The sequence below is a fragment of the Pagrus pagrus genome (assembly GCF_965226575.1).
Source record: "Pagrus pagrus genome assembly, chromosome: 9".
Taxonomy (NCBI): Eukaryota; Metazoa; Chordata; class Actinopteri; order Spariformes; family Sparidae; genus Pagrus; species Pagrus pagrus.
The window spans coordinates 9170230-9197628 of record NC_140193.1 but is presented as its reverse complement, the minus strand read 5'-3'; the positions used below and the strand labels follow the sequence as shown (position 1 = coordinate 9197628).

Below are 27399 nucleotides of genomic sequence, written 5' to 3'. Positions count from 1 at the left end.
ATGGAACACTCGGTGCTCAGAATAACATGCGTCTTGGTGATTATCTGTCTCTTGGATAAAAGGTGAGTTGAGTTTAATAAGTTGTGAATTGAAAAGTAAAAAAAAAGAAGAAGAAGAAAAAGTTCATTTATGTGTCTGTGAAAGAGCATCTGTGGTTGTTTAATTCATAAAGCTATAAAGAGAATCCTGCAAATTAAGTAATTATCTACTTTAACAGTGTAAAAGTCAACTTTCCTTCCTGCAAGCAAAAGTTACATAACCCCTCAGTAATGTGCTTTAAATCAACAAATCAAAGCAAGAACTACAGAACTGAAGAGTGAAACTGTAGTCTGTGTGTTTTTGCACGCTTTATCAAGCTCTATCATCTGCTTCCCATGCGATACCAAACAATGCTGCCAATCAATTTTAAAGTTTCCCTTTGGAGAGACAGTTGTTGAAACAGGTCTCCTCTCAAAGCAGGAAACACAACAGGTAGCAACAGAAGCCGAACTGGAATTACAGATTCACACAGTTTGACGTGCGGTGCCACCTAGAAAGTAGGGCACCACCATGCAAAATTGACAAAACAATTTTCATGTCACCAGAAGTTGGAAGCTTTTTTTTATGATTGTAACTCGAATCCACAGCTACCGGTCGCTTTTTTCCCCCCAGAAAGTAGCATGAGGCGATTTGTGAACTCTGAAGTCCTTTGAAAAAGAGGAACGTACAGATGTTACACATGTTGATGAAACTATGGAAAGAAATAGTGTGCAAAGTTTCTGCAGCTGCGTCCCTCTCTCTCTGTGTGTTACACTCCTCCCTACACCTGGTATTTGTGTGTGCATGTCAGGGTGTGCTTGAGCATGTGTGTAAATGTGTGTGTGTGTGTGTGTGTTCCCACAGCCACACATGCCCCCTTACTTGTGCATCTCAGTCATACAAACGCAGAGACAGACACACAACCGGTGTTTTACTTGTAATGATAATGACAAGAAAAAGCGGGGCACCTCTCTGCGCTCAAGCCATCATCAGCGCAGCCTGTGTTTTCCTCGTTACCGCCGTTACTGTTTCCCTGTGAAGTAGAAAAGGAGCTTTGACCGCTGTCAGCCGAATTACTGCTGTTCGCATGATTGATCTGCGACAGAAGCAGCAGACGGTCGGGTGCAGAGACACACCTTAGAGCGAAAAAAGTCGCTGTATTTACATGCTTGCTGATTTCACAGCAGATACGAGGGTGGGAAGTTGCTTTTCCTCTGCTAACTATTGGATTCACACCAACAAGGTGGATGCTGCTCCTTCATCCCCGGCTTCAACTCACCTGTTCCACGGTGTGACTATTATCTGGCACTGTTAAGTCAACCTCAAGGTGAAGATCAGGAGATAAAGCTACTATTGGCGCTACTTTTATGAACAGTTTGTAGCAGGTTTGTTGCGTGCAGTCAAACCGGTATGAACTCTCTAGAATCGCCCACTGAAGCTTTTATGTTCTTATTATTTTCTTGGTGACAACTTTGCAGGATCAGTAAGGTAATAAATCTGAAAAAAAAAAAGTTGTCGGAGTGCATTTTCCTCGGCAGCATGTGGAGATGGTTTTGCAAGAATCAGCTACAGTGGGGACCATCGACATGGCGTCTGTCTGGTACTGTGGGAACTGGGCGTTGGTGTGACACCCAGCTTCATTAACAAGAAACCCAACAAGTCCCAAGTAGACTTCTGTGAACCACAAGAGTGACTAGAACAGAGACACAAGATTTATGAGTTTGAACATTTGTCTCGTCAATAACCTGACCCTCGTGCTCTACATGCAGGGTAGACTCCAATGAAATTCTGGGCCTGAAGCTCCCCAACATCGACCCGATCCTGAATGCCAACACGGTGTGTCTGACGCTGCCTGGTTTGACACGGCGCCAGCTGGAGGTGTGCATGCGTAACCCAGACGTGACAGCTTCTGCAATCCAGGGAATCCAGATTGCCATCCACGAGTGCCAGCACCAGTTCAGAGGGCACCGCTGGAACTGTTCCAGCCTGGAGACTAGGAACAAAATACCCTACGACAGCATAGTCTTCAAAAGAGGTCAGTTTTATTGTCAATGCAGGAATGGGCCGACCGTACGGTTCAATTGAATTCACATCTGCCTTTCTTGTAACCATTTCACATCTCTTCCATTTAAAAAAATCTGAGTTACAGCACTCGAGGAAGCACACTGTCGCAGATTTTAAATGTTACAAAGTGCAAAAAAGCTGATTAGAGGGAACTGAAGACACCTTTAGGGCCTACGGAGGTAAGATATCACTGTGGGCTACCTGCAGCACCGAACAATACAGTGCAGGCATGCCGTTGAAAAAAGTCTGGTCTTCAAACAGGTTGTGGTTTCACCCTCAAACACACTTTGATAGAACACCTTGAAAGGATCGGCTTAGAAAGATTAGTGACCACAAAGATACACGTCCTAAACAAGCGTCGGTGTAATATTATTCTCCAAACACAGTCAAAAGATTATCAAAAGGGATCATCTGCCACTATATACTGTACACAACTCCTCAATGGTGCCTCACAGGAACTGAGTCGTCCAAGCAGTTTATCTCTAGTGACTAGCAGAGCGGTATCCACTTTCTAACCGCCTTGCTGTACATCCTCAATAGCCCGTACAAAAGAGCAGGTAGCTTCAAAAGCGGTTAGTCACCTCGAGATTACCAAACCTCATGCAGATCAGTTTCCTCTGACGCTTTGTAGTGCCTGGAGCTTTGCAAGTCGGCGACAAAGGATGAAAGAGGATCTCTAAAGTTGGGAAGCCTTCAGATGGACTCATCCCAGATTATTGACTGGAAAAGGCATCAGTTTCTTAGTAGAAAGACTTCCTGGATGGATGAACAGCGCAGAGTGTCGTTGGTAGTTTGAGTCATGAGTTTGCTTTCAAATCCACAAAAGCAGGAGGAAGATAGTGGTCAGAGCTTAAAGGTTGGGAAGGTAGAGGAAGTTACAGACGTCTTGGATCGGGGATTGCCTTCCCAACCTTTAATTGTCGATAGTTTTCTCTGCAACTGACTGACAGGCAAGGCTCTAAAATGTTGTAAACAAATCAACTTCTACTGAAAGCACCATCGAATGTTTGGATGAAAGTGCATCATGACGCTCAGAGTGTTTCCACCAAGCATTTTCTAAGAATCCTTTAAGGCAGTGGCTCTGAATTGTTGATGGAAATCCCCATCATAAAAAAACAACCTGATTGAATGCGACAGATATTTCCTGGAGGGGTTTTATCATAATTTATGCTCTCCTTAATCTGCGTGCAATACAAATCACGAAACTTCAATTTTGCAGGCCTCATTGAGGACTTCATTTCCTGTCACTCCTGTGGTAATTAAAAAAAAAAAAAAAAAAACAATTCTCAACTCCAGTATATGCTTACACACCTCTGGTCTTACTTTCACTCCTCACTGACTCATTGAAAGGCTGTTTGTCATTATTAGTAGAGGCAGTTGCTGGTTGTCTGGCATCCCTGGTTTGCCCCGGGTGCAGAAACTCCAAACCACTGACATAAACAACCTCTTTAAGTCGGATGATTCATCTGTTACATGTTGATACGTTCCGCTCCACAGAAGCTAAAAAATTGATACAAGTTAACGTGCTGCAGCCGTTATCGCGTGCAGCTACTGCGAAAGGGCAGTCCTTCCATTGAGGGAGACTTACTGACGTGGATTAGATGGAATTGCAGAGATTAATGCAAGTTTTTAATGTGACGGCTCATAAAAAACAAATGACCTATTCTCACACGAGGCTTATGTACTCCAACTGGTATTTTTAACAATAAGTTTATCTACGTTACATAAGACACGAAACCTTTCTTTCTAGTAAAATGAAACACCTTTCGGGCATTGGAACGTTGCCTGTTCAAATGTTCTTGGAGAGCTTTCTCAAATCTGGTGTTCGACAAAGTTTTTCAGGGCTCCTGCATCTGTGTTTGTTTTGCTGTCTAATTTTACTACATCGGATGTTGCTCAGATCCTCTCTGGCTCTGCCACGTATCTCTCTGCTGATGGATCCTGATAACTTTTCTGGGCCCATGTTCATTCCCGTTTAGCTTGCATTAAAAACTAGGCTAAAGAGGACGTCAGGCAAGACATGGATAGACAGAAATAGGAGAATCTCTCTCTCCTTCTGTTCTTCTTTCTCCCTCTCTCTCACTCGCTCTCTGTCACTGTGTCTGTGTCCTCCCTCGCTGGGCTGCTCCTAATGCTTTTACTTCCCTTGCCAGTGCAAGTGCTTGTGAATTTGCTCTCAGCACTTTCCCAACTCTCGGCGGCAAAAGCATAAACCTGTTTAGTCGGTTTCTGTAACACAAAGTGACAGTTTCCTTTGAATCTTTAATTCATTTTGTCACTTCCTCTGCCATCAGTTCAGCCGGGCGTGCCGCAGCCAGTGAATTATTTGTTAGATTGATTTGTTCCCAGTCTTCCGGGGGCCTGCGTCGCAGAGCCCGGCTCAGAGCGGGGCAAGAGCTAAAACAGGCTTTCTACGTATAAGGATGTGCCTAAGTGCCATCCCCCCTCTCACTCCCCCCCGCCTTGTGTGGTCAAGGTGGTAGGGTGGAGGCTCGGGGGGGCAGATTGTGAGCTAGTGAGTCAAATCATATTTATAGTCAGAGTAATTTCAGTGTCTGAGTGTTTTTACGCTGGTATATAAAACCAAATTCAAAATTGCCTTGAATGAGTTTTTGGACATAAAAGCTGCCATAATAAATAACTTTTACAATAACAATGGATCACACGACCACTTGAATGTTGTTATGTTAGAGGGGTCGCTCATAGCGACGAACCCACAGAGAATTATCACCCGACTCTCAGTTTAACTGAGTGTTTTAGAGTTTTTAATTCGTATTGTTTGGTTTTACGGCCAAATGGCTTCACTGTTTTGGTCTCACTGTTCTCTTGTTTCCAGATGGAGTTGTTTCAGCATATGAAGCTCAGATGAACCCACTTTGTGACCATTGTGATACGGTCACAGTTTGGTTAGGCTTAGGCGTCAAAACTACTTGGTTAGGTGTAGGAAAAGATCATGGTCTGGGTTTAAATAAGTATGCTAGTTGGTGAAACCAGAATGCGTGTTTTTGGAACGGGCCGTGCCACTGTTCCAGCACCAAGCAGCATACAAAGTTAGCGACTATCTTTTGAACATAATGGAGCATAAAGCCGCTAAAGAGCCAGATATTTCCTTCAGGATTTGGTAGAGACCAAAAAAGAGTTCAAAATGGGAATGAATGCTGGACTTGCATTCAACAGGTGGACGCAAAGAATACTCCATGTGAATGCTAATGTTGCTAACAAGGCAAAAAAGGTCTGAGTATTGCGGCCCAAAAAATTCCTCCTCTTCCTCCTCCGCGTCCACTCATGGATGAGAGGCAAGCTACAGCTCAGCTGAGGAGGACACCATTGACTTTATTATGGGGTGTGTGTAATATATGATATGTGCAATTTATTGTTGCGACTGGTAAAGCTGGTGCTGTTTTGTTTTATGTAGTTCATTTTACTGTAACTTGGAGGCATTTGAGTCCAAGACAAATTTCCCCACTGGGACAATAAAGTATACTGTATTAAGATAAGAAGAGACAATTTTACTGGATGTAAACCTCTTTATTTAGTTGGATTCACATGAGAGAACTGTATAAATTCTAGGTCAAAACTTAAGTATGGAGCTGATCATTCAAAATTCAAATTGGCTCTGTGGAGCTCCTTTGTTGTGCTAGAAGCCGGTCATTTGATTATATTACTGGCCGTTCTGAACTAACGTTAGCTACTGTCAGCCGAGCGGAGAGAGGCACTGAGAGGAGGCACTCAAGAACGTGCCATCTTTCGGATTGTTGTGGAAAATCCAACCCGAGTCCTTCACAAAGAAATCCACAGTCTGGCAGCAACCTGCTCACATGTGGCCAATAACAAAGTGATTATTACATGTAAGTTGCTCGAAATTGTTGCATAGAGCCCCTTTAAAGTTCGACTTTGTCTGCCTGCTTCCACCCGGGCAGGAGTGTTTTAATTCTAAGTTTGTTTTCAGATCCATTAAAACGCCACACAATGGTCTGATGGAGTGACACACTTTTTGTATTTGAAATGTCTCATGTACTCATTGTGATTTGGCTGCGTCTGACTTTTTTTTTTAATGATTACAGTGTCAAATATACAAAAGCCAAGAAGTCCAGCATCACAGCAATGGTGTCAAACTTCACATCGTGTCCCAAAAAGAAAAAAAAAAAGAAAACAATATCAAGTTTGCTTGAATATATAAATAAGGAAGTAACATCAAACAGCGCTGAAAGGGGCAGTTCCAGTTAATAGCTTTTTATTTGACTCCAACAAGCAGCCTGAATCATTTCCCCCTTCAAGCAGCGTGCTATAAACTCCTAAGTGGTTTCTTTTCATGTTTTCTTTACAAGTTTCCATTATAATCTTCACTGTTTTCTGCACCAGTAAGTGACTGCCAGTGGGGCTGCTTTTATGGAACCTGAGGGCACCGCGCTCACAGGCGGTAAGCTGAGATCTAACAACAAACTCTGCAGAGGGCTACGAGTGCAAGTGCTGCTGTCGCACTTCATCCTTCAATATTCACGGATTCCACAATTGGACACGGGTTTTATTTTGTCACAGAGAAGCATCGACATGTAAAGGGTGAATGTGTACGTGTGTTTATATTGCCAGTGCGTGTGTGCGTAAAAGAAGAGCACTGTAACATTAGCCGCTCGAATTACAGATCAGTTGTGGTGGAGTCGCACTCATTACATGTGCCGCATGCGAGTTAGACGTGCTGTCGAGGAGAAAGGGATGTGTTTAGCCGTAAAGGCAGAAGCAGTCACACTTTGTAGGCAGAGAGTACATGCACGCAGTCATTTAACAACCTCCTCTACATGCAGTAGTCCGTCTGAGCCCATTTAGAGTGATTACAAGGCAAACGCTTTAGCCTCTCTAACCTGAAAACACACACAGTTTGGTCACCGAACGTTCATCGCGAGATATGACACGATAAAATCAGATCGAAGGATCAAACTGCAGACATCTGATGCCACTCAGTCAGCCAGAAAAGTGAGGCAATGGCAGAGTGCCAGTCAAACCAGAATAGCAAAAGTAATGGTTACAGGCTGCGTGAAAGATCTCTTGAATGGGCTGAAGACGTTAAAGTAGGTATCAGGAACACTTGTGGAGGAGAGCATGGAGAAAGACTGACTGAAGGAGGAGTGCAACCAACAAATGTTGTTCAGAAGCTCAGCAGCACATGTTTAGTTCAGTGTTGTAGTTAGTTCATGCTTATTAGCATGCGTATTAGTAGCCTGTTTGTTCTTTATCAGTCATTATAAAGCATTTATTGTTTTCTCTTTTATATTCTACAACCAGGCCATTAACAAAGCACTCTACCTTAAAAAACACCTGATTACTGCTAATGGAAAGAAAGTTGTTGTACATGAATTAAGATCTTCATTTGTTTTGCTCAGTATGGGGCTTTTAGGGTGGCAGAAACACAGTATTATACCTTAATAACACCTATATGGTCTATTTGTATGTAACAAAAAAGAAATCACTCGTAGCTTGACACTTAATAACCCACACAGGCTCTACTAGCAAATTAATTATGAACTTGACTTCACTTTTGAATGAGTGAGAACAACTTCATTTATCAGACTCTATTAACACTTATAGTTTTGTGTTCCGTTTCATAAGATTAGACCATATTTATGAAGTGTTACTTAGCACGATCTGATATTGCTGTGGTGGCGTTGCTACCAGACCATTATTGAAACTGACCATGGTGTCACATTTTTTTTAAATAGCTTTGTACTTAGCGACTCAGGGAAAAAGACCAAACTTGGGAGAAGTTATTCTTTCAAACACTGTTGTGAAAGTGTTTTAACCCAAATCATGTTTTCCAAAACCTAACCACTATTTAACCCATTCAGGCATAAATAACAGCTTGCTCCAGATCTGGTTTGTGCTGCTGTTTCATGCATTGAAATGACATTACTTATGGTTTTCCAGGAAGAACAACAACGTCACAACAGCGTGATCAGTCAGGTGCAATGATGGTCCCGGTGCAACATAAATTATGATGTTCTCGGAACAACATAGATATCAGAAACACCACCACCATATAAGGCCAATACTGACAAAAACATGTCCAGATGGTAATTAATGCACAAAAACTTTCTTCCTAACTTACTATCAGTACTAAATCAGTAAGTAGGAGGTTACTGAGGAAAAATATGCAACTAATATGCACGCTAATAAGCAGTTAATAGTTAATATGCGTTCTTTTCCTGATCTTCTGTGTTACCATGATATGTGTACATCATCGGACAGGAGGAGACGCAGCATTGTTTAGTGTGCGAGTCCTCTGTGAGTCCTCTGATGGGAGTGGTGGGGGTCTGTTCACGTTCAGCTGGCCCACAGAGACGAAGTACGCAAGTGTTTGGAACATTTAATTGCCATTGTCCCAGATGTTTCCCCCGGTTATACGAGTCTTGGCACATGTGCACATGAAAGTGTGAATAAACCCTTCTGTGTGTCTTTATCAAAATAGAGGAAGTTCTTTCACATCAGCAAAGTGCAAACTTACTAAGCATTACGACATGTGTTGCCAGCAGAGAGGTTTGAAGATTTGTCTTGCTGGTTTAGCGGTTGTTAAACTGAGTTTTAATGCGAGGAAAATCACAAGACATCTTTAACTTGTACGCAGCAGTTTTACAGCTGAACTTTAATGAGGTGAATTAAATAGTTTTGTTGCTATTTCTGATGTGGTTTCGGTTAAAAATAGAAAATGTGCCACCGCTAAAGAAACACATGTAAACAGCACCTTAGTCACCGTAATCTGAATTTTGATTGTTATCAGCAACTGTCAACCTCCGTCCTCCATCTACCTGGACGTCTTCTCATTTCACCTGACAGGGTTGTGACACATGCACACTGGTATGTTCTGCCTGCAGGTTATTGAAAATGTGTTAAAATTTTACAAAAACACTTGAAAAATGTCCCTACAGCGGCTTCTCAAAAGAAAAAAATGGCACATTTCCGAGTATACAGTCCTCATGTCAGCTTTTCCTGTGATGCTCATGTCCTTCTGGACGTAGCAGTGTCAGTTTCGAGAGTTTCAAATCCATCATCCTCCTTGTAACTGTCATTTTGACTGAAAACATCTGCTGGACTAAGCTATGAAACTATGTGTTAGGTTTTCCTCACACTTCTTCTCACCTCTGACATTAAGCTGTAAACAAAACTCATATCCTGCCCTCTCGCCCCCCCACAGGCTTCAGAGAGAGCGCCTTTGCGTACGCCATCGCGGCAGCAGGTGTGGTGCACGCCGTGGCCAACGCCTGCTCCATGGGCAAGCTCAAGGCGTGCAGCTGTGACGAGAAGCGGCGCGGGGACGAGGAGGCCTTTCGCATCAAACTTCACCGATTGCAACTGGAGGCCATCCACCGGGGGAAGGGGATGGTACACGGCGTCATGGAGCACTTCCCCGCCGACCTGCCGGGACCTCAGGACTCCTGGGAGTGGGGCGGCTGCAGCCCCGACGTGGAATTCGGCGAGAAGTTCTCGAGGGACTTCTTGGATGCCCGCGAGACCTACAAGGACATCCACGCCCGAATGAGGCTGCATAATAATCGAGTTGGGAGGCAGGTGAGTGGGGAAGCGTGTGTCATTGTTTGTGTTTGTAATGTTTTCCTGTGGTTTTTAAAACTTCAGGACCTGCTTCTGATAGCTTTGCTTCACTTTGAATTCAATAACTTAAGCAATTTGTGGCTTTTTCTTCAGTTTAAAGACTCACTCCACCAATTTTACACATCAAGCTTAGTTTACTGGCCCCAAGGAGTACTACACAGACTGTAAACACAGTTGTATAGTGTCTTCTGTAGCTTAAGGGAAACTTTCCAAAGTTTCAAAAGTGATCTTTGATCTCAGCTTGGAGTTGGATCTTGCAGGAAGACTGCATTACAAACGGTGGGTGTGAAGTTTTCAAGACATTTACGAGGCAAAGAGGCATTATAGGAAATGTAGGATCAAGTGTTAGGACTAAAAGTCAAGTCACTGCTGCTTCAATTTAGCGCAATACTTAATTCCCGGAGTGCTCCTTTAAATTGAAAATAATTTAGTCTGACAGGATTTTTTTTTGTGTGTGCGAAAACAAATACTACACGATCTTCAACAGAATTCATACAAGAAAACATATTACTCAACAAAACAGGTGGAGAGTGGGTGGGTCGAGTGCTACTGGGCCAATGATAACGCTGCATTGCTCAACACAATCTGATTTTATTGGCGAGCAGTGACCTGTCGATGTTACACCGCCGTTTATTTCTACTGGCAGAGACCGTGTCTCCCTGTGTGTGTTTGTGTGAGTCTGTGCTTGTGTGTGTGTCTTTGCAGGGATTTTGCCCGAGCTGAACAGTACACAGTCTTTCAAGTCTTGCAAAATTAGTGAGCACAAATATTAGTACAATAACATTAATCTCACCCAAGGAATATATTTAGATTTCAGAATATCTGTCTGCAGTCAAACACAGATAATCTGTTTTTTTTGGGGTTTTTTTTTTAAAGCAATTTGAATCAAAATGGAAGTTCTGATAAATGGCAGTAAGATATCTTTTCACAGCCGCACGCAGCAACTACTGAATACGTTCCCATCCCGAAAACTTTTTGTGGCAGAAGTTGTTTTTCCTAGGAAGGAAATATTTCAAAAACAGGGTGAGGCTGCTACTCTGGTTGCTACTGCTAGTTTTCATATGCAGAGAAGAAGAAGAGTCATATGGGTGCAAGAGATTATAAATAGCTTATGACTGGCTTTTTCAGTACATCATTGAGTTGACTTTTTTGTCAGGTAGTTCAACTGGTACCATATTTGTATTCGCACCGGACTGATATATCGGTTAGCAGAAATTATATTTTTTATATTTTTTGAGATTATAATGCAGAAAAATATGCTTTGGATAATTTCTAAATATCAAATAAAGCGTATTGTTAAAATGTAAAATATCATACATATCTCTACATATCTTTGTCACAAGTATTTGATGAAAACAGTCGAGGGATCATTCCAAAAAACGTGTGCGTGTCAGCCCATATATATCGTTATCGGAAGTTATTACTTCCTCTTATGGGTATCGGCATCAGCCCCAAAAATCAAGTTTCGGTCAGGCTCTATAGCGTGGCTTTGTTGGCAACACTTTAATAAGCTTTATTTTGTTGTTTCTTCAGGGGAACTCCTGTAATATCAGTCAATCTCTATTTGATAGACTGGGGACGTTGCCAGTTTGGCAATTTGTTCTAATAAGATTGTGTGTCTGCTGTGCTCTGTCAGTCAGTGCAGTGTCAGATTAGTCATGATGTTCAAGTGGTCCTCAGATGGGAGGGTGCGGCTGTGGGTTCATAGAGACGCTACAGGTAGGGGCGCGGAAGACCAGGAGAAAAAATGTGGAGTGAAACTAAGATGAATCAATATGATTCATCAAGGTTAAATTAACAAACAAGGTCTTGCTGATGTTATCGTGCCGACTTGGATCGTTTTGTGTTTGTTGTTCTCCCTGTCATTTGAAATGACTAGGGTGGGGGACGTTTATTCGGCTTCTGAATGGAGGCATGACTGACAAAGTTGAGTGATTGTACTCAATATCAGGAAGTTTCCAGCTGAGATGTAGACGTTTTCCTGTTTCTCATGTGAGGACACTGACGTTTCATATGAAGACACCTCTGACATAATGAAAAACCATTATCACCACAATTGTATTTTTTCTGTAGATATATTACGGGATGTCCATGAATATGTCAAATAAAATCAATCGGGTACAACTATTAATTTAAATCATAAGTGTACGCCACTGTGTAATTAACCATTTGAGCAGTTGTATTAAATTAAAATCTTGGCATAATTCCTTTTGCCAAACACGTTCCTACAGAGGTTACTGCCTCGGGCAATGGGCGAGAAAGATGTAAATGACAGTGATAAGCCTTGACGATATCCAGCACTGTGACAAGAAGCAACCGTAAATTGCTCATTGTTCCCTGTTTCCTCCAAAGTAATTTGGGCCTGTATCTTTCCATCAGTTTACTTCTGGTTTCCTTGATTATGCAGACAAAACACAAATGTGAAGCGCGTCAGCCCAACTCGGCAACAGCTGGCCTCCCTGCAGTAGCTCTAATGGTAGAAGTAGTCACAGATGTAAATGTGACTGATGACATTAATTCCAATCAGAGCTGATGACTTATAAACTTTGGGCGGGGGCTGACTTGACATAAGCAGTAATGAGTTCATGAGAATAATCCGTATTTTGGGTCCTGCTTGGATGTCGCAAGCTGACGAGCAAACAGTCACTGCTAAACCACTGTGGTTCACGTGCTTCCAAATAATTGCAGCCTTGGTTGTTGGCACAGTGACCTGTACACTGTCACTCATCCAAAACACCCCAGGTTTGATCCGGTTTTATCTTTTATTATCAGTTTGTACTGTTTGCCCTTCTGTAGCCGTCTATCCTGTCAAAATGCCCTCGGGCAAGACTCTGATACGTCCTACCAATAGGTGTGTACCTCTGATATGTCAAAAATGCTAACTGATTATGGGAAGTACTGAAAGAAAAGTGTAAACACAAGCTTAAATAGGTGTAAATGACTGTTAAAATAACAAATATTTACTTTCGACTAATTCTGCCCTCAAAACATGCATGCGGAGATGTTTGTATACGGTATCATTGTCGCAGAGTGCTTACATAATATCATTTTACTGTGGTATGATGACACAGACACCAATTAACCCATTAGCCTTGTATTTTAAATGTCAGTTGTATTATATATATACCCCCAATTACATGTGACACATGACTATTACAGAGATCAGTTTGACAAAACGCTGGCGGAGAAAGACCTCACTACTCAAGTTTTGAAAGAAAAAAAAAGACAACGTTAAAGTATACAGCCTGAATCCTCAATTTTGGCATATTGACTGTCTGGCAGTATGACAGCTCGATGTGTGCGATAAAGAAATACAATGGCAAGCGGGATGTGTTGTGAATTTAACAGAAACAACAGGAAACACTGTCTGATTACGTGTTACAACTACGTGTTTGGACTCTCTTAACCTTATGACTGTCTGTTTAAACTGACCTTTGAACTATTAACAGTAATATCCCCAGACTCCCTTACAAATCGCAAGTTTTTAAGAGTTGCTGACCCAACAACTGTTTGAACTAACTGTTTCAACCAATTTCATCATTAACACTAAATTTATGAAAGAAGGTAACATTTTATTGACAGTAAACATGTCACTATTTACAAATACAATAAACAGTATCCAAGACAGGCAGCTTCTTTTATCCCCATGGAGGAGGTCCCCAGACTCCCTTAGACAATCGCTCAATTTTGCGAGTTGTTGCATCAGAACCAACTTTATAAACTTTGTAAAACTTTGCTATGGCAAATACTAAATTATTAATGCCCTCTTGTAAATTCGGCAAAAAATAAAATACATTAAGCTGTTTCCTTTCTTGTAAAAAGTTTGTTGCGGCACCACTGTCCAAGCCTGTCTCTTTCCTCCCAACTGATTTCAACATTTATTAGACAACAATTTATTAATGGTTAACATGTGAAATTTTACAAATACAGTAAACAGTACCAATATTTGCAACTTCTTTGATACCTGTGGAGAAAATCCCCAGACTCCCTTTGAAAGTCGCTCAATTTGGTGAGTTGCCGCGTTAGAAGACTCTTTGTAAACATTGTGAAATGCTGTCTACAACAAATCCTTAACTATTTGGGCCTTCTTGTGAATTCGGCAAATGTTAATCATGAAGATATTTCTTTGTGTAAAAAAAATATCTGTTTGTCTTACAGAGCGGTGAAGTAAGATCCGATCACAAGCGGTCTCTTGAGATGTATGCCAAGATGCATGTTGCTATGATGTGTTATACATTACGCAAGGCTAAATTTTAAAGCTGTATTGTCAAATAAAGGCAACGTTTATAAAGCAAATAAAGTAAACAAATTAAAGAAATTTATAGATTACTCATTACAAACAAGTTTATCAGCCCAGTCCAGTCCAATCCTACCATTTGGCAGGTAAAGTGCCCTGAAGAAAGTCTTTAAAACTCAGATTATACAATAACACCCTTTAAACTTTGCGAAAGAGCAACAGAAGCTCAAAGAAAACACCCTAAAACTGTCACTTCTTACTCTCATTTTAATTTACAGTTCGATATTTCCAGAGGCATATTTAAATATTGGCTCTCGGAGCCCTCACAATAAATTTTGTGCTCGGTGTGCCAGCCTGCAAGTACCCAGCCAAGCACACTGAGGCAACAATCAAAGAGGAGAAACTTCGTCATAGTCATCAACATCAAAGAGATTATATGTCATTTTTGGGAAAGATTCCATTCATCATTTATGACATGAATAAACGACACTCATGGGTTCAGAGTACCTCTTGTACTTTGATACAGGCTTGATGACCCCCAGTGACCTCGGCAGAGTTCAAAGCTTACTTACTTATCTGATAGATCAGGTGTTGAAAAAAATGGAAAATAGAGGGCGTAGCATTAGGGGACTGTGTGAACTTTTCGGTATAATATCAAACCATCGTTAACATAGAGATGCATAGAGGGGTCTGGCTGACTTACAGCTGGCTGCAGATCAGTGCTTGACTGGAGTTTAATGTACAGAGGCACTTCCTGGCTGGAGAGAAAGAGGAGACACTGAAGGGAGAGACAGAACAAACTGTGAGTCACTGCGGAGCTGTTATACTGTAAAAATACCAACGCACCTTGATGACTTCAAATGGTATAGAAAGCCACAACAAAACCCCTCTAAGACCTTAAAACACACACACACGCAGATGCACAAACACACACACACGGCCCCTAGAATCAAACAGAAAACACTGACAGGTGGGGCCCTTCAAAATAATACCTACCCCTCCCCTATCTCTTTCCTCCCACCTACCACCGCCTCACCTCCCTCTGTCCCGCTCCTCCCCTCCCCCTCCTTCAGAGAAGTAGTCTTTAAGCAGAGGAATGCGGTGGTTTTTTAGCGGGGTGTGCATGTCGCCTCATGCCCACCCCAGGGTTCTCACGACGTCCCGTCTTGTTTTTAGCCCTAATTAGTGGCTGCTGGCAGTTTGGAAACAGATGTTTAAAACCCTGCAAAAGATTTTAGACTTCAAACACCGGGGCGGAAAGTAGAAAGAGATTCGCCCTTCCTTCCCTCCCCTCTCTCACCCCGCTCCTGCTCTGCCTCCTCCAAGTTCTCTCCAGCAGGACTGATTACGGAAATAATGCTGTACACCGAGGAGGAACGAGACGTTTATTTACATATGATGTCATTTATAGTTCAATATTTACCTGCTGCTTATTTAAATAAAAAAAAGGTAATTAGAATTAGAATTAGAAAAATAAATATATTGTAATAAATTTCCTGCAACCTAATATCTATGGTTTAATTTGGTTAAAGTTTATTTGCAAAGCAATAGAAGTTAAGTTTTTATTCAACTTTATAATACTTCATTTCAGCCTAATAATGAAAAATATACCATGAAGAATTCAGCCCTCTGTGGTGTTGCAATCAACCCGAACTCACTACTGTTCAGTAGTTAATAAGAGCGGTTTTAAAAGCCTCACTACATGTTTAAGGTGGCTGCTCATGACATGGAAACACCTCACCGACGCAGTAAATGCTTTAGCCAAGTTTTTTTTTTTTTTTTTCTTCTCGCTGAGCGTTCTTCTCAATCATTTGGAGTGCACACCTCAAAACAAATGCTTGGCACGCTTCCCTGCGTTCATGTTGCAGAGCTGTGAGCCATGCCGAGGCTCTGTCGAGTCCTGTCTCTTCATTAGGCAGGTGGTGACAGTGCTGGCTATGCAAGACTCTTCAATGTTACTGGCAAAGCGTCCTTGGTAATTACAATTTACCATCATTGCATGACTTAAGGGGAGTAAGAGGAGATGGTATCCCCTTTTATTTGGGAAGGAAAAGATACAATTCAACCTTGTTTTCCTTACGTCTTATTTTTGTAATGTAGCCGATCTCCTGTTCAGAACCGGGAACTGATTTTGAACATTTGCCAGACTCCAAATCATGATGGCATTTGGTATTTGTTGACTCTTTATGATCTTCACAGTCCATAAAAGAGTAGGTGCAGCAGTAAGTGTGCCAGTAATGATCTAACAGTAGCGCAGTTTGGCTTTAAAGTCAAAGTGAAAGGATGGTGAGAGCATCTTTAGTATTTGTAATGTAATATATCCCTGAGTGTTGGACTGTGTGGATGAAGTGTAGTTATGAGACAGACTTAAATTAAATCCTTCATATGTGATTGTGTCACTCAAAAGTGGGCACGACTTAGTGAAGATGCTGCAATATACAGAGCTGTTCAGCTTTGTACGTTTAAATTTTTACGTCTCATACGTATCATATCCACATTCCTACAATGTGTATCATATTTATTTCAGATTACACTTATGCACGATGAAAAAAAGTTAATTTTAGCAACCGTTGCAACCTTTTCGAGCCGTTGTTGCAACAAAATGCGATATCTTAAACCAAACATCCGCTTTTTCTTTCTCTAATCCTAACCGACGGGTTTTGTGCCCAAGCCTAACCAGACCTTAATTGAAAGGCTCATTTGTTGTGTTTGTTGAGATGATGCACAATTTGCTTTAAATCAACAAGCAAAAGCAAAATGCAGCAATGGAAATGTGAGTGTGCTGTGAAGCGGAGTCCAAATTGGGGAGTTGGCTGAATCCACTGTGGCTAGTCCCACTATGATGTGATGGACTGCCTTATAAGTGCGTATCTGACTTCTTTCATAGATAAGAAAATTATGGATGATTAATCTGCACCAAAACATCGGCTTCCTCTTGGTAAAAGTTGGATTTACTTGTCTAATAGCAGCCCCTACTGCACTAGCGTATATTGTATTGTAATGTACTATATGTGAGTGAAATTACCTCGACTGAACGAAACTGAGGGAAACTGTAAATCCTTGTAAAGCTGATTTTTTTTTAGCTAAATGAAGACCTTCTTTGTATGTGTTCAGGCATGACAGTGTTTTACCAGAGCACCGAACACACTGTAAAAGTGATTTAAACCACAATGAATCCAGATCAGCGCACCCTCTGGCTTGATCCAAACCAGCAACAGTGGGACTCCTGGGATCCTTTTATGCCTAATTTAACCCTTGAGCGATGATAAACTGCTCTGGAGAGCCCATATACGTTAATTCATTGACTCAGAACCCACACGAAAAGCAAAGTGTTTGATCAAAAATAGCAACATTAGCGCTGGGGTTAGTCCTGTGCTTTCTCAGGGGCCATTTCGTATCATCAGCGGTGTGCAGAGCATTCCTCAGTGCTGACAGTACAGAGCCAGAGCATTTGATCTGACCCACCGCATACAGTGCACACACACATGCATGCGTCCTTACAACTCTTTCTCTTGTGCTCACACAGATGTAAATATACACAGAGGCAAATGTTTCGTAGTAAAAGCCCAGCAGGTGGAAGTGCTTATGCTGGTAATAACGTTTTATTAGAGTCTCTAAATGAGAGCTGTGGACATTGTGTGCACTTAACAGTGAGTAAATACACACATACGCACACACACACACAGACACTTTCCGATGTATACAGTAAATATGCATTTCTCAGTAATTGCATGTCGTTGTGTTTGCATGTGTGCGCGTATTGTGCGTGTAATGTGTTTGTCTGCGTACGCTTAACTGTTCTTTTGAAGCAAGGCGTTTGATTTGTTTAAAGTGATGTCTGGGCTTAATGTGCTGCTGTGGGATTTGTTTGTGTGCTTTGATATCGCCTTGGCTTTCTGCTTGGCTTTAAAGGTCCTTTAGTAGATTTCCTTTGAACTGACGAAACTCAAGGCAGCGTGCAGACTAGTCTGCTGTTTATCAGCGAGACGGGTCGATTGTAGGACACATAGACATCAGATTAGGATTTTGCCAACAGCGTTTCGTGGTGATGACACAGGGAATGGCCAGCGATTAAAGTCAATGCGCTTTGCATGTGAAGGGCTCTGTGGTCAAGTTAGGCACAAAGACTGCTTGCAATGTCCGGTTAGACTTTCAAAATAAAGCTTGCTGAGAAACATTTTATGACTTTATGACTTTTGGACTGTTATTGAAGTCAAATGGTCATGTTTGGTTAGGTTTAGGTCCCAAAACTACTTGGTTAGGTTTTGGCACCAAAACTACTTGTTTAGGGTTAGGAAACCTCCTGCTTCAAGGGTTAGGGTTAGCCCTCCACTTGCACCTACATTACATAATTTACGTAAGTTAGCTTATGCAACATAACCTAAAAACGAACCAATGTTGAGTCTTGGTCACTCACGGGACACAAACCCCAGTCTCCAATGAGAAAGTCTTGCGTAAGAACCACCCAACCACCCTGACCAACCCCTAACATGAACTTGTTTTGCTCTTTATAGTACTACAATAGAGGGGAGCCCCCCAGAAATGATGCTAGAGGGGTACCTACAGTTTTAAACTGGGAAGCGGAGTGTATCGCAACTGACCAGGCTGCTGTATTTGAGGGGAGCAAATGGGCTGACCTCCACAGGATGAACACTTCCTGTATTATATGAGTTTTCCAATAGTCTTATAATTAATATTGAAACCAAAATAATTTCTTACAAAATAACACATGACAGACTTCTTATCTTGCTTGTGCACTATAACACATTATTAGATTATACAAGGTTGAGGCCACGTTTGTCAGCACAGAGCAATGCACAACGTTTCTTGTGTGGGATTTCTCAAAAAAACTGTTGTTACAAGCTAGGACAGAAAGCTAATTGCTCAATTCATCAGAGATTGGTGGTGTTATGTATGACATGCGAGAGGACTTTCCCTCGACCAAAAAAAGCTCTCAGTCATCACCAGATCTATAATTACCACTGAGTCAGTGTTGACTCAGCCAATTTTGGACATCCAGTAAGGATGACAAAGTCAGGTGTAACAGTAGACTCAAAGCAGTGTGGTAACACTTTACCTTTGGCATACTGCGATCACGGATCACAGTTTGTTTTATTATCATTATGACAGGGCTGCAACAGGCACTTGCATGTTGTGAACGAAAAACTGCTATTGTTGTAATGGATGTGGTCAAAACAAGACAAAACAAAAAACATGTTAAATGACTAAAATAACATGTCAACTGATGACTTCATTAGGTCATGTGTAAAAGAAACAAACAAAGAAAGCAGTGGGGGGTTCAATTCTGACTGAGGGGCCCGGGCAAAATAATATTTTACTTTTACCTTATTAATAAACTCTGAGCCATTTTCAACATCACATTGTGGTTACGAGGCCAGACACCAGCTCTGGTCTTTACTTTACGCCGTCCACTTCTCTTAATTGCGAATTAGCCGGCTTCTCTAATCCTGTACGCTGTACTTTTCTCCACTCTACTGTATTACGTAGCCTGCAGTCCTAATCTGCCACCAACATGTTGTATTTGATCTCCGTCTGGGGTTGTTTTACAGACGCCTCTGTCTTACTCTCTAAGCCAATTAAAACTTGCCAGATGTGTGTTTCTAACTGTGGTCCACCATTGACTTTCAAGCAATTACATCTCTCGAGTGCATGTGCGATGTAAGACGATGTGTAAAGCATATATTAGCAGGTTTCCATTTTGTCCCATACCACGTGTTTTTAAGGACAGTTTTTGAAGTTAGTGTTATTATATATCACAAGACTGATTTCAGCCTATCAGTGCCTAGTCACGCACAGCAGGAGTAGCAAGAGAAAATGACGTAAAAGACGCAACAAGACAGAAACAGACAGAGCGGGAGACTCCAATAGGGAGAAAAAGCGAGTTAGTGACTTGTATCTGCAGAGACGCTGCAGCCCTCTGCCTGGATTTTCTTATTTTCTCAGGTTGTTGCTGCTCGGGACGCTTTATCATCCCAAAATGTTCATATTTGACATCCTGGGAATCAGACTCAATAATCAACCATCTTTCTGGTGCGTTTACGAACAGCTGAGACAAATCCTACTGTTTCTACCTTTAAGTTTATTAGTCTTTGAATTATATTATGACATGACGTTCAGTTCACGTTGCACAGAAATGGCCGGTAGAAATGTCCTTCAGAAGGAAACGTTTTACTTTTCATAACCTTTACGTTCTTACTTTTACTTGAGTGAAGTTGAATCAGCAGTTCTACTTTTACCAGAGCTCTACTTTTTGGTAGTATCTGTACTCTGCTAAGAGTGTACCTAACTTACAAGGCAGGAACTTGCAGACTTGGAGAATGGGACATTCTGTATCATTGTCACTTGTTTCATTCATAAAACATCAGCTCTTTTCCTTGTTTAACCCATTTTACTCTTACGAAACCCAGACTTCAGACCTCCACTGAGTCGGCACGTTAACACGCACCGCCGTAGCTGACAGTGAGTGTGTTACGCAAAGTGTTCCCTTCAAGCGAGCTTTTTATAGCTTGTACAAAGCGACTCAAGTTGTGCGAGACGTACAATATTTGTATATTTTCCGGCTCACGCTGCCAAGACAATCACAGCTGATGGCAGGTTAGATTGGATCGCTGATTACGGCTAATAGCAGCAGGACACGATGACAGAGCCTGGATAGAGTATCGGCTAGACGGACACCCACGCACACACCGTCACAGACACAAACAGCCTTTGTGTGGCAAGTGGTGCAGGGACTGCAAGTAGATAATCCAAAGATCATCTCCTCCTCCTGTCATCCTCCTTTCCTCTCTCCTCCCCTCACCTGCGCATTCACTGCACGCTCCCCTTCAGCTCCTCCACCCGACTCCCCTCCTCCACGGGGCCCTGCATGTCCTCAGGGCTAATTGTCAAGATCTACAATAAGGCAACAATAAATCACTGCATCAGTTTTCTTCCCCTTTTCCACAGTAGTCGTGTTGGATATCGTAAACACAGACAAAGAGACAGACACACAACATTTTTCCGTGTTGTCTCTTTTCCGTCTCTTGTCTTTTGTAGCCCCGGGCGTAGATGAAAAAACAGGAAGAAACCAGAAAATCCCAACCTTTCATCTGATCATCAATTAATCTCACTGGATCTTAGCGTGATCCGGATCTGGAAAAAAACAATCCACAGGTTTTGAAAAGTTATTGGAAGTCTGTTATGTGAGATCAGGAGAGACTCAAAATTTATTTTTTAATCCTCGCTTAATTAGAAAAATCAACAAGCTTTAATTTGATCCATGGTTATCGGATTAACTATAATTTCCAGCATTTGAACTGGCATTGGAAATAAATCCGAATTTAAGACATTCCTATGAAATTCCCCATTTGTGCATGATTTTTTCCTGTTGTACAAAACGAACTCGACTAGTGTTTCCCCGCAGCTCTTTTGTCATATGGATCAGCACTCCACATGTCACACTGACAGACCACTTCTAATACAGCAAGAGCAGACAGATTCCCTTTTTCCTGCTACCTGTTATGGGTCTGGATTTTATCCGTTTGCCTTTTAACTACACGTCAAAAGAATATTTAACATTTCCCCCCCCCACACAAAGTGCTCATCACCTGGAGTTATGTTCTTTTGTTGAAGTTTAAGGAGCCTGCAAACGTCTTTTAAGTGCAGCCCAGTCAGAGCCCAGGGTGTGTAGCATGCCTCATGTGTTTTAATATATAAATCCACTCTGACATAAAACTCAGGTTAATCCTCTAATGTTGACGAGGCATATGTGTTCATTTTCATGCCTCTTTAAATCTAAAAGCCGTCGCCGGCCTCGCCATTGGTTAACAAGTTGGACCGTAGCTCCAACCTTGCTGGCTTTTGTCACACAAACAACTGAATCTTACGTTACAGTTGTCATTTCAAACAAAAGCTCCGCCTACTAGTCTATTTTAATACACAGTTTTAAGGTTATTTGACAGGCTGCTCTGCTGAGGTACCGTTGCTAAGCTATGATTGGACATTGCTGTTCGAGGGAGAGGTTTTTTGTGACCGGTCAGTTGCATTTTGCTGCATTTTCTCAACAGAGGCCAGACATGCTGGACGACTGGAGAGCAATGGTTTTGTAGGCATGACAGTTTTAGTAAGATCATCTCCATATGCTGCGCCTGCCTCAGGAAAATCTTATGTAAACTGCTCTATTCTGATGCACATAAAAAAAAACGAGACATGCCGCTTTTCCTCAAAATAATTTGGTTTCTATTTTTTCCCCTGCATGACAAAATGTCATTAGATATAACACTTTCCTACTGTTTTTGTTGTTATACTGTCCTTTGAGGCCCCGATCCTGCTGCGAGCGTTCCCTCGAACAGTAGCAATATGGATGCAATTATGACTCCTGGGCCAGTTTGTCTCTTTAAGGTTTAAGTGGGTTGGAGAGTTTTATGATTACAGACTTTGCTGTGTGTTTAAGGCCAGCACGTTTGTGATTCTGGGGTTGCCTCTGCCCTGATGTAAAAAACTGAACCAAACACTGCAATCTGGACTCAGTGCAAGTGCTGTTTGAGCTATTATGATGTTGTTTACTATAAAGTCTTACAGCCTCTAGCATCTCCTCACCGCTGATCACAGCCTCTTTCAACTTTGTTTTCAACACTCTCGACAGCAGTGGAACCACGTCTAACCAAAAGGCATACTTCTTTGTCACTTTCTGTTATCCAGACACACGTTATGAGCAAAACACGCAGTGATGCAAGGACTTAAAATATTTTGCACTGTTTGCGCGTAATTGTTATAATACAGCATGAAAATGAAGGGAAGCTGCAGCATCAGTGTTTCCTAACATTTCATTTTCTTAAATGATCTTCATTGCTGGCAGGTTTGATGAGTGATAGACCCATAAACATGCATTAGCATAAACATATTTACAAAGATTGCATACGTTTGACTAAAGTAGTGACACCAATATTTACATACTGTAACCCTCACTCTTTAAACACATGTACATGTCCTTTAAGTCTGACGAATACTGTAGTTCAGCTCTAGATGGATGCATCACAACCTTCTCTGCTCTGCAGGTTTTTGCAAAAGTCACCTGATGTTTATATTTGATTTCACTCCTTTTTTTAGACTGTGACTGATCATTATTAACTTTGGCCCTGTGGTGTTTTCTTTTACTGCTCGTTTTCAATCGTTCATTCCAAACAGATGAGTCAAGTAGCTCCATTTATCACTATTTCTCATCCACCTCTTTGCTCATTCATGCTCCAGAGCAAGGAAGCATGTTTTTTTTTCCTTCCCCTTTTTTTTACTCTCTGCATGGTTTGCTCCGTTGGGAAACCCACTGCACTACATGAAATGGAGCCTCAGAGCACGCAGACCTAATTCTTTATTGTATTCGACAACTTGTTCGCGATTCCTCTGAGAAATATGCGATCAAAAGAGGAAACCGGAAAAGTGAAGTGATTTTTGGCATTAGTCCAAAGTGGATAACTGGATTCTCTCACTCAATAGATACATGATAGATATCTCACATCTCTATTTTTCCTCTCTATTCTTCTGTTCCTACTGCTGTTTCAAGCAAGAGGTTACCGCATTATTCCTGCACAGATAACCCTACAACCATAGACACATACATATAGGAAATATCACCATACGCATACCATGCTTTAGTACTTAAATCCTTAAATTGGTGACCTAGTTTGCCATTTTTGCCTCATTCTGCATTGAAGACACAGAGTGTGTGGGTCGCAGACATATTGAGTGTGTGTGTGTGTGTGTGTGTGTGTGTGTGTGTGTGGAGCATTATTGCTAGCACATGTGTGGAATGTGTTTCACTGTGCAAGTGTCCAGCATGTGTGTGTATGTGTGTGTGTGCCTGTTGATAGGGGCGGCAACAGCAGCAGCATCCGTCAGTACTCTGGGTGGCCTGGTGTTCCTGTTGGTAATTAGATCTTAAAGTTTAGAACAGGTGATAACAGATAAACACATGCACACTCACAGTCACACAGACACACACACACACACACACACATATAAATAAATACACATGCATTCAAGCAGCTTTCAGGAAACATGACTGGATGAACGGGTTTATGCCATGTGGGTTTTTACCTGTGTGTGTGTGTGTGCGCTGCTGAGTGAGTTGGTCTTGCAGTGTTGATGGGACATTTTCTGTTTATGCTTGTTGCAAACAGATGTGCTATAGATAGTCATGAACGTTCTTTTAGATCTTAAAGGCATAATACGCTAAAAAAAATAACAATTTGCCTAAAACAGTGACTTCAAATATTACATTTAAATTCCCATCTAATTCGGTTAAACAAGTCCAACGTAAAGGGTCATATTTAATGCAAAGGTTTTCTAACTTGATGCGTGATCTATTACAGGAGACAGAATAACACATTTGAAATACATTACCTTTATGTATAGGACTTAAATAATAAACACATGTTTATGTAGAAGTTCCCCATAACTGGATATGCAAGAATTGAATAAACACATGAGGTCAATATACAGTATAAGTCAGCACTGATTTCATTTAATCAAACTGAATTATTATGTTATTATTATATTATGTCAATGTAGTAAAAGTACACACTTTATCCTGTCCGCTGTTTGCCTCTCTGCTCTGCCCACGTGTGTCTTTAACCCAACCCTGCCCTCGGTCAAACGGACACATAGACCTGCTGGTCTTTATACATCCGTAAGAGATCAAGAGCATGAGTGATATACAGAGACATTGATGTAACCTTGTCTCGATCTTGAGTGTTGGCTACACATTACTGCCGAAAGGTTGATGCCCAGAAATGCTCTGAACACAGCAAAATAAGGAATCAGAAAACACAGGCAGACGCCGCCACACACTTCTGTTGGGTCATAAGTGATGATTGAGAGATTACTTTTTTATCAGTCATGTTTTTTATCGACTATATTTAAGATTTAAATTGCAGTACTTTGATATATCAGGGCCTACAGTGAGCCTAGTTAGATGAACACTGGCCTGTGGTTCCACTGCCTGGCATTAAACCATTAAAGTGAAAATATGTAAATATTGCAGTGCTCTGGTGCCTAATGTGCCGCTACATGTGTGTCATGCTTGGAGTCATTACCTGATACCAAACGATGAATAATGACTGCACTGTTTTGGTAATGCCTGCATCCATCTGTGTTACTTGATATCAGTGTGTTTGACAACAGGCTCAGACCACCTGGCTCTTTAAATGCGGGACCAATATTCCTTCAGGGCATTATGTGTCATTCAGCACACAGTGGAATGGTGGTTTGCTTAGAAGAACAAATAAATAGAAGTAAAGCCGCAGTATGAAATATGACGTGCAGTCTGCAACACCCTGTAACTGTATATATTAAACTTCAAATATAACCAGGGATCATGAAAGTCATTAATCCTTCTCATTTTCTCTCCCCCCACCCTCCTTCTCCTCCTCCTCCCCCTCTCACTTCCTCACTCCAACCCACTCTCTCTTTTTGTCCCTTTCCATCTGTGTTTCTCGCAGGTGGTGCTCGACCACATGAGAAGGAAATGCAAGTGCCACGGGACGTCAGGGAGCTGCCAGCTGAAGACCTGCTGGCAGGTCACCCCAGAGTTCCGGGTGGTGGGCTCCATCCTCAAAGAACGTTTCCACATCGCCACGCTTATCAAGGCCCACAACCGAAACACCGGACAGCTCGACCACTCCCACCACAACAACCACCACAACCATCACAACCACCACAACCACCACCACCATCACCATCATCAGAACAACCACCACAATCACCACCACCACACGCATCGGCGGCGGCCAAGCATCAACGAACTGGTCTACTTTGAAAAGTCGCCGGATTTCTGCGAGCGGGACCTGGGGTCGGACTCAGCGGGCACGCAGGGCCGGATCTGCAACAAGACCAGCCCTGGCATGGACAACTGTGAGAGTCTTTGCTGTGGGAGAGGCCACAACATCCTGCAGCAGACTCGGAGCGAACGCTGCAACTGCAAGTTTCACTGGTGCTGCTACGTGGTGTGCGAAGAGTGCAGGATAACAGAGTGGGTCAGTGTCTGTAAATGAAGAAACACACACTAAAAGACTGGACACAATAAAGAAAACAAAGAAAAAGAGACCTTTTTAAATCAAGACTTTTAAGTTGAAAGGGGAATATGACTGTAATATACGTGCCCCATACCTATTTGCGGTGGACTGCTGTTTTCCAGAAGAACAGGGACAGAGTGTGAAGCAGTTGAGCCAGCAGAAAGATAGATGTGCATGTTGGTAAAGGTAGTGCACATGCGGCATATGTCTAAAGCTGCCACAACTCAGAGAGCTTGGATGTTTACTGCTTTCCTCTTGAGACAAAGGACCGCAGTTAAATCAGATAAATGCCCGAAAGCTCCAGATATGAAAAACAACACATTATTGTTGTTTCATCAGCATATGTTGACTGACGTACTGACGTGCATGAGATTCAGGTGAGCAAAGAGGAGGCTGAGAATGAGCAGTAGATTGCATGCAGAAAGAAAATAATGTTGCTTCATAGCACCAGCAATATGTTAGGTGGAAGAGCTGATGTCTATGTCCCATGAAGCTCAAACAATGGGGAAGACATCTGATCTGATTTCAAACAGATCATACATTATACAGTAGTCCCTCATTAACCTATACAATGACTTACAGCTTAAATGTTACACAGTATTTGCCATGTCTCCTATCTAATGCGTACAGGGACACGTATACAGTAGATACTTTCACACATCAGGACTCACAATGCACAGGATTTGACACAGCCTAACACACCAGGAGCACTTAAGGATTTAGTGCCTTGTTCAAGGGCAGTTCAGACATTTCAATGTTTATAGCAACTATCATGTAACAGCTACAAGTACATCAGGGAATCATTACATCTGTATCAATCACTATCACTATGTTGTATGCATCATGTGTAACCCTGCTGACAGTGATGACACCCCTCAATCAATACATTCACACATTTTGGTAAAAAAAGAAGAGGAAAAATGAAGACAATTGGTGTAAGGATTCTCCAAATCCACAATTCGATTTGACTTTCAATTTTTAAGGTCACAATTCAATTCATTTTTGGATTCATTTCTTTTTTCAGAACTGACGGCCATGCTATTGCTTAACTTGCATCTGGATTTGTAAAGATCAACACATCATTGGTTTTATGCCCTGACAACTGTCTTTACATTTTCAATGCTTCTTTTAAATAAATACTTAGTCAGACGTTATAATTACAAACTGTCACAGGCATCTACACTGCGCAGCAGCGGGGCCAGCAGCAGAGTCACAACACATTGTAACTGGAGTCACATTTCAGCTGCAATATGACGAGAGGACAGAGAGTTGACTGACAAGATGATGGCAGAGGATTATTTGACAATATTTAGGATTTAAAACCCAGTGCTAACAGGGAACCTGATAACGTTAATGTGGGAAAAAGAGTTGGTTAACTCACTGAGAAGTTGGAGGTGTGCAGCCCGTCGGCTG

General features: G+C 41.8%; 1 protein-coding gene across 1 annotated transcript; it reads left to right on the top strand.

The window, feature by feature from the left end:
- On the top strand, nt 1-26456 carry wnt10a (wingless-type MMTV integration site family, member 10a; the record flags this gene model as incomplete). Its single annotated transcript, XM_084362922.1, has 4 exons — nt 1-62; nt 1788-2053; nt 9266-9639; nt 25414-26456. 4 exons carry the CDS (start codon nt 1-3, stop codon nt 25963-25965), a joined length of 1254 nt encoding a protein of 417 aa, XP_084219048.1. The 3' UTR covers nt 25966-26456.
- Nucleotides 26457-27399: the final 943 nt, after the last annotated feature.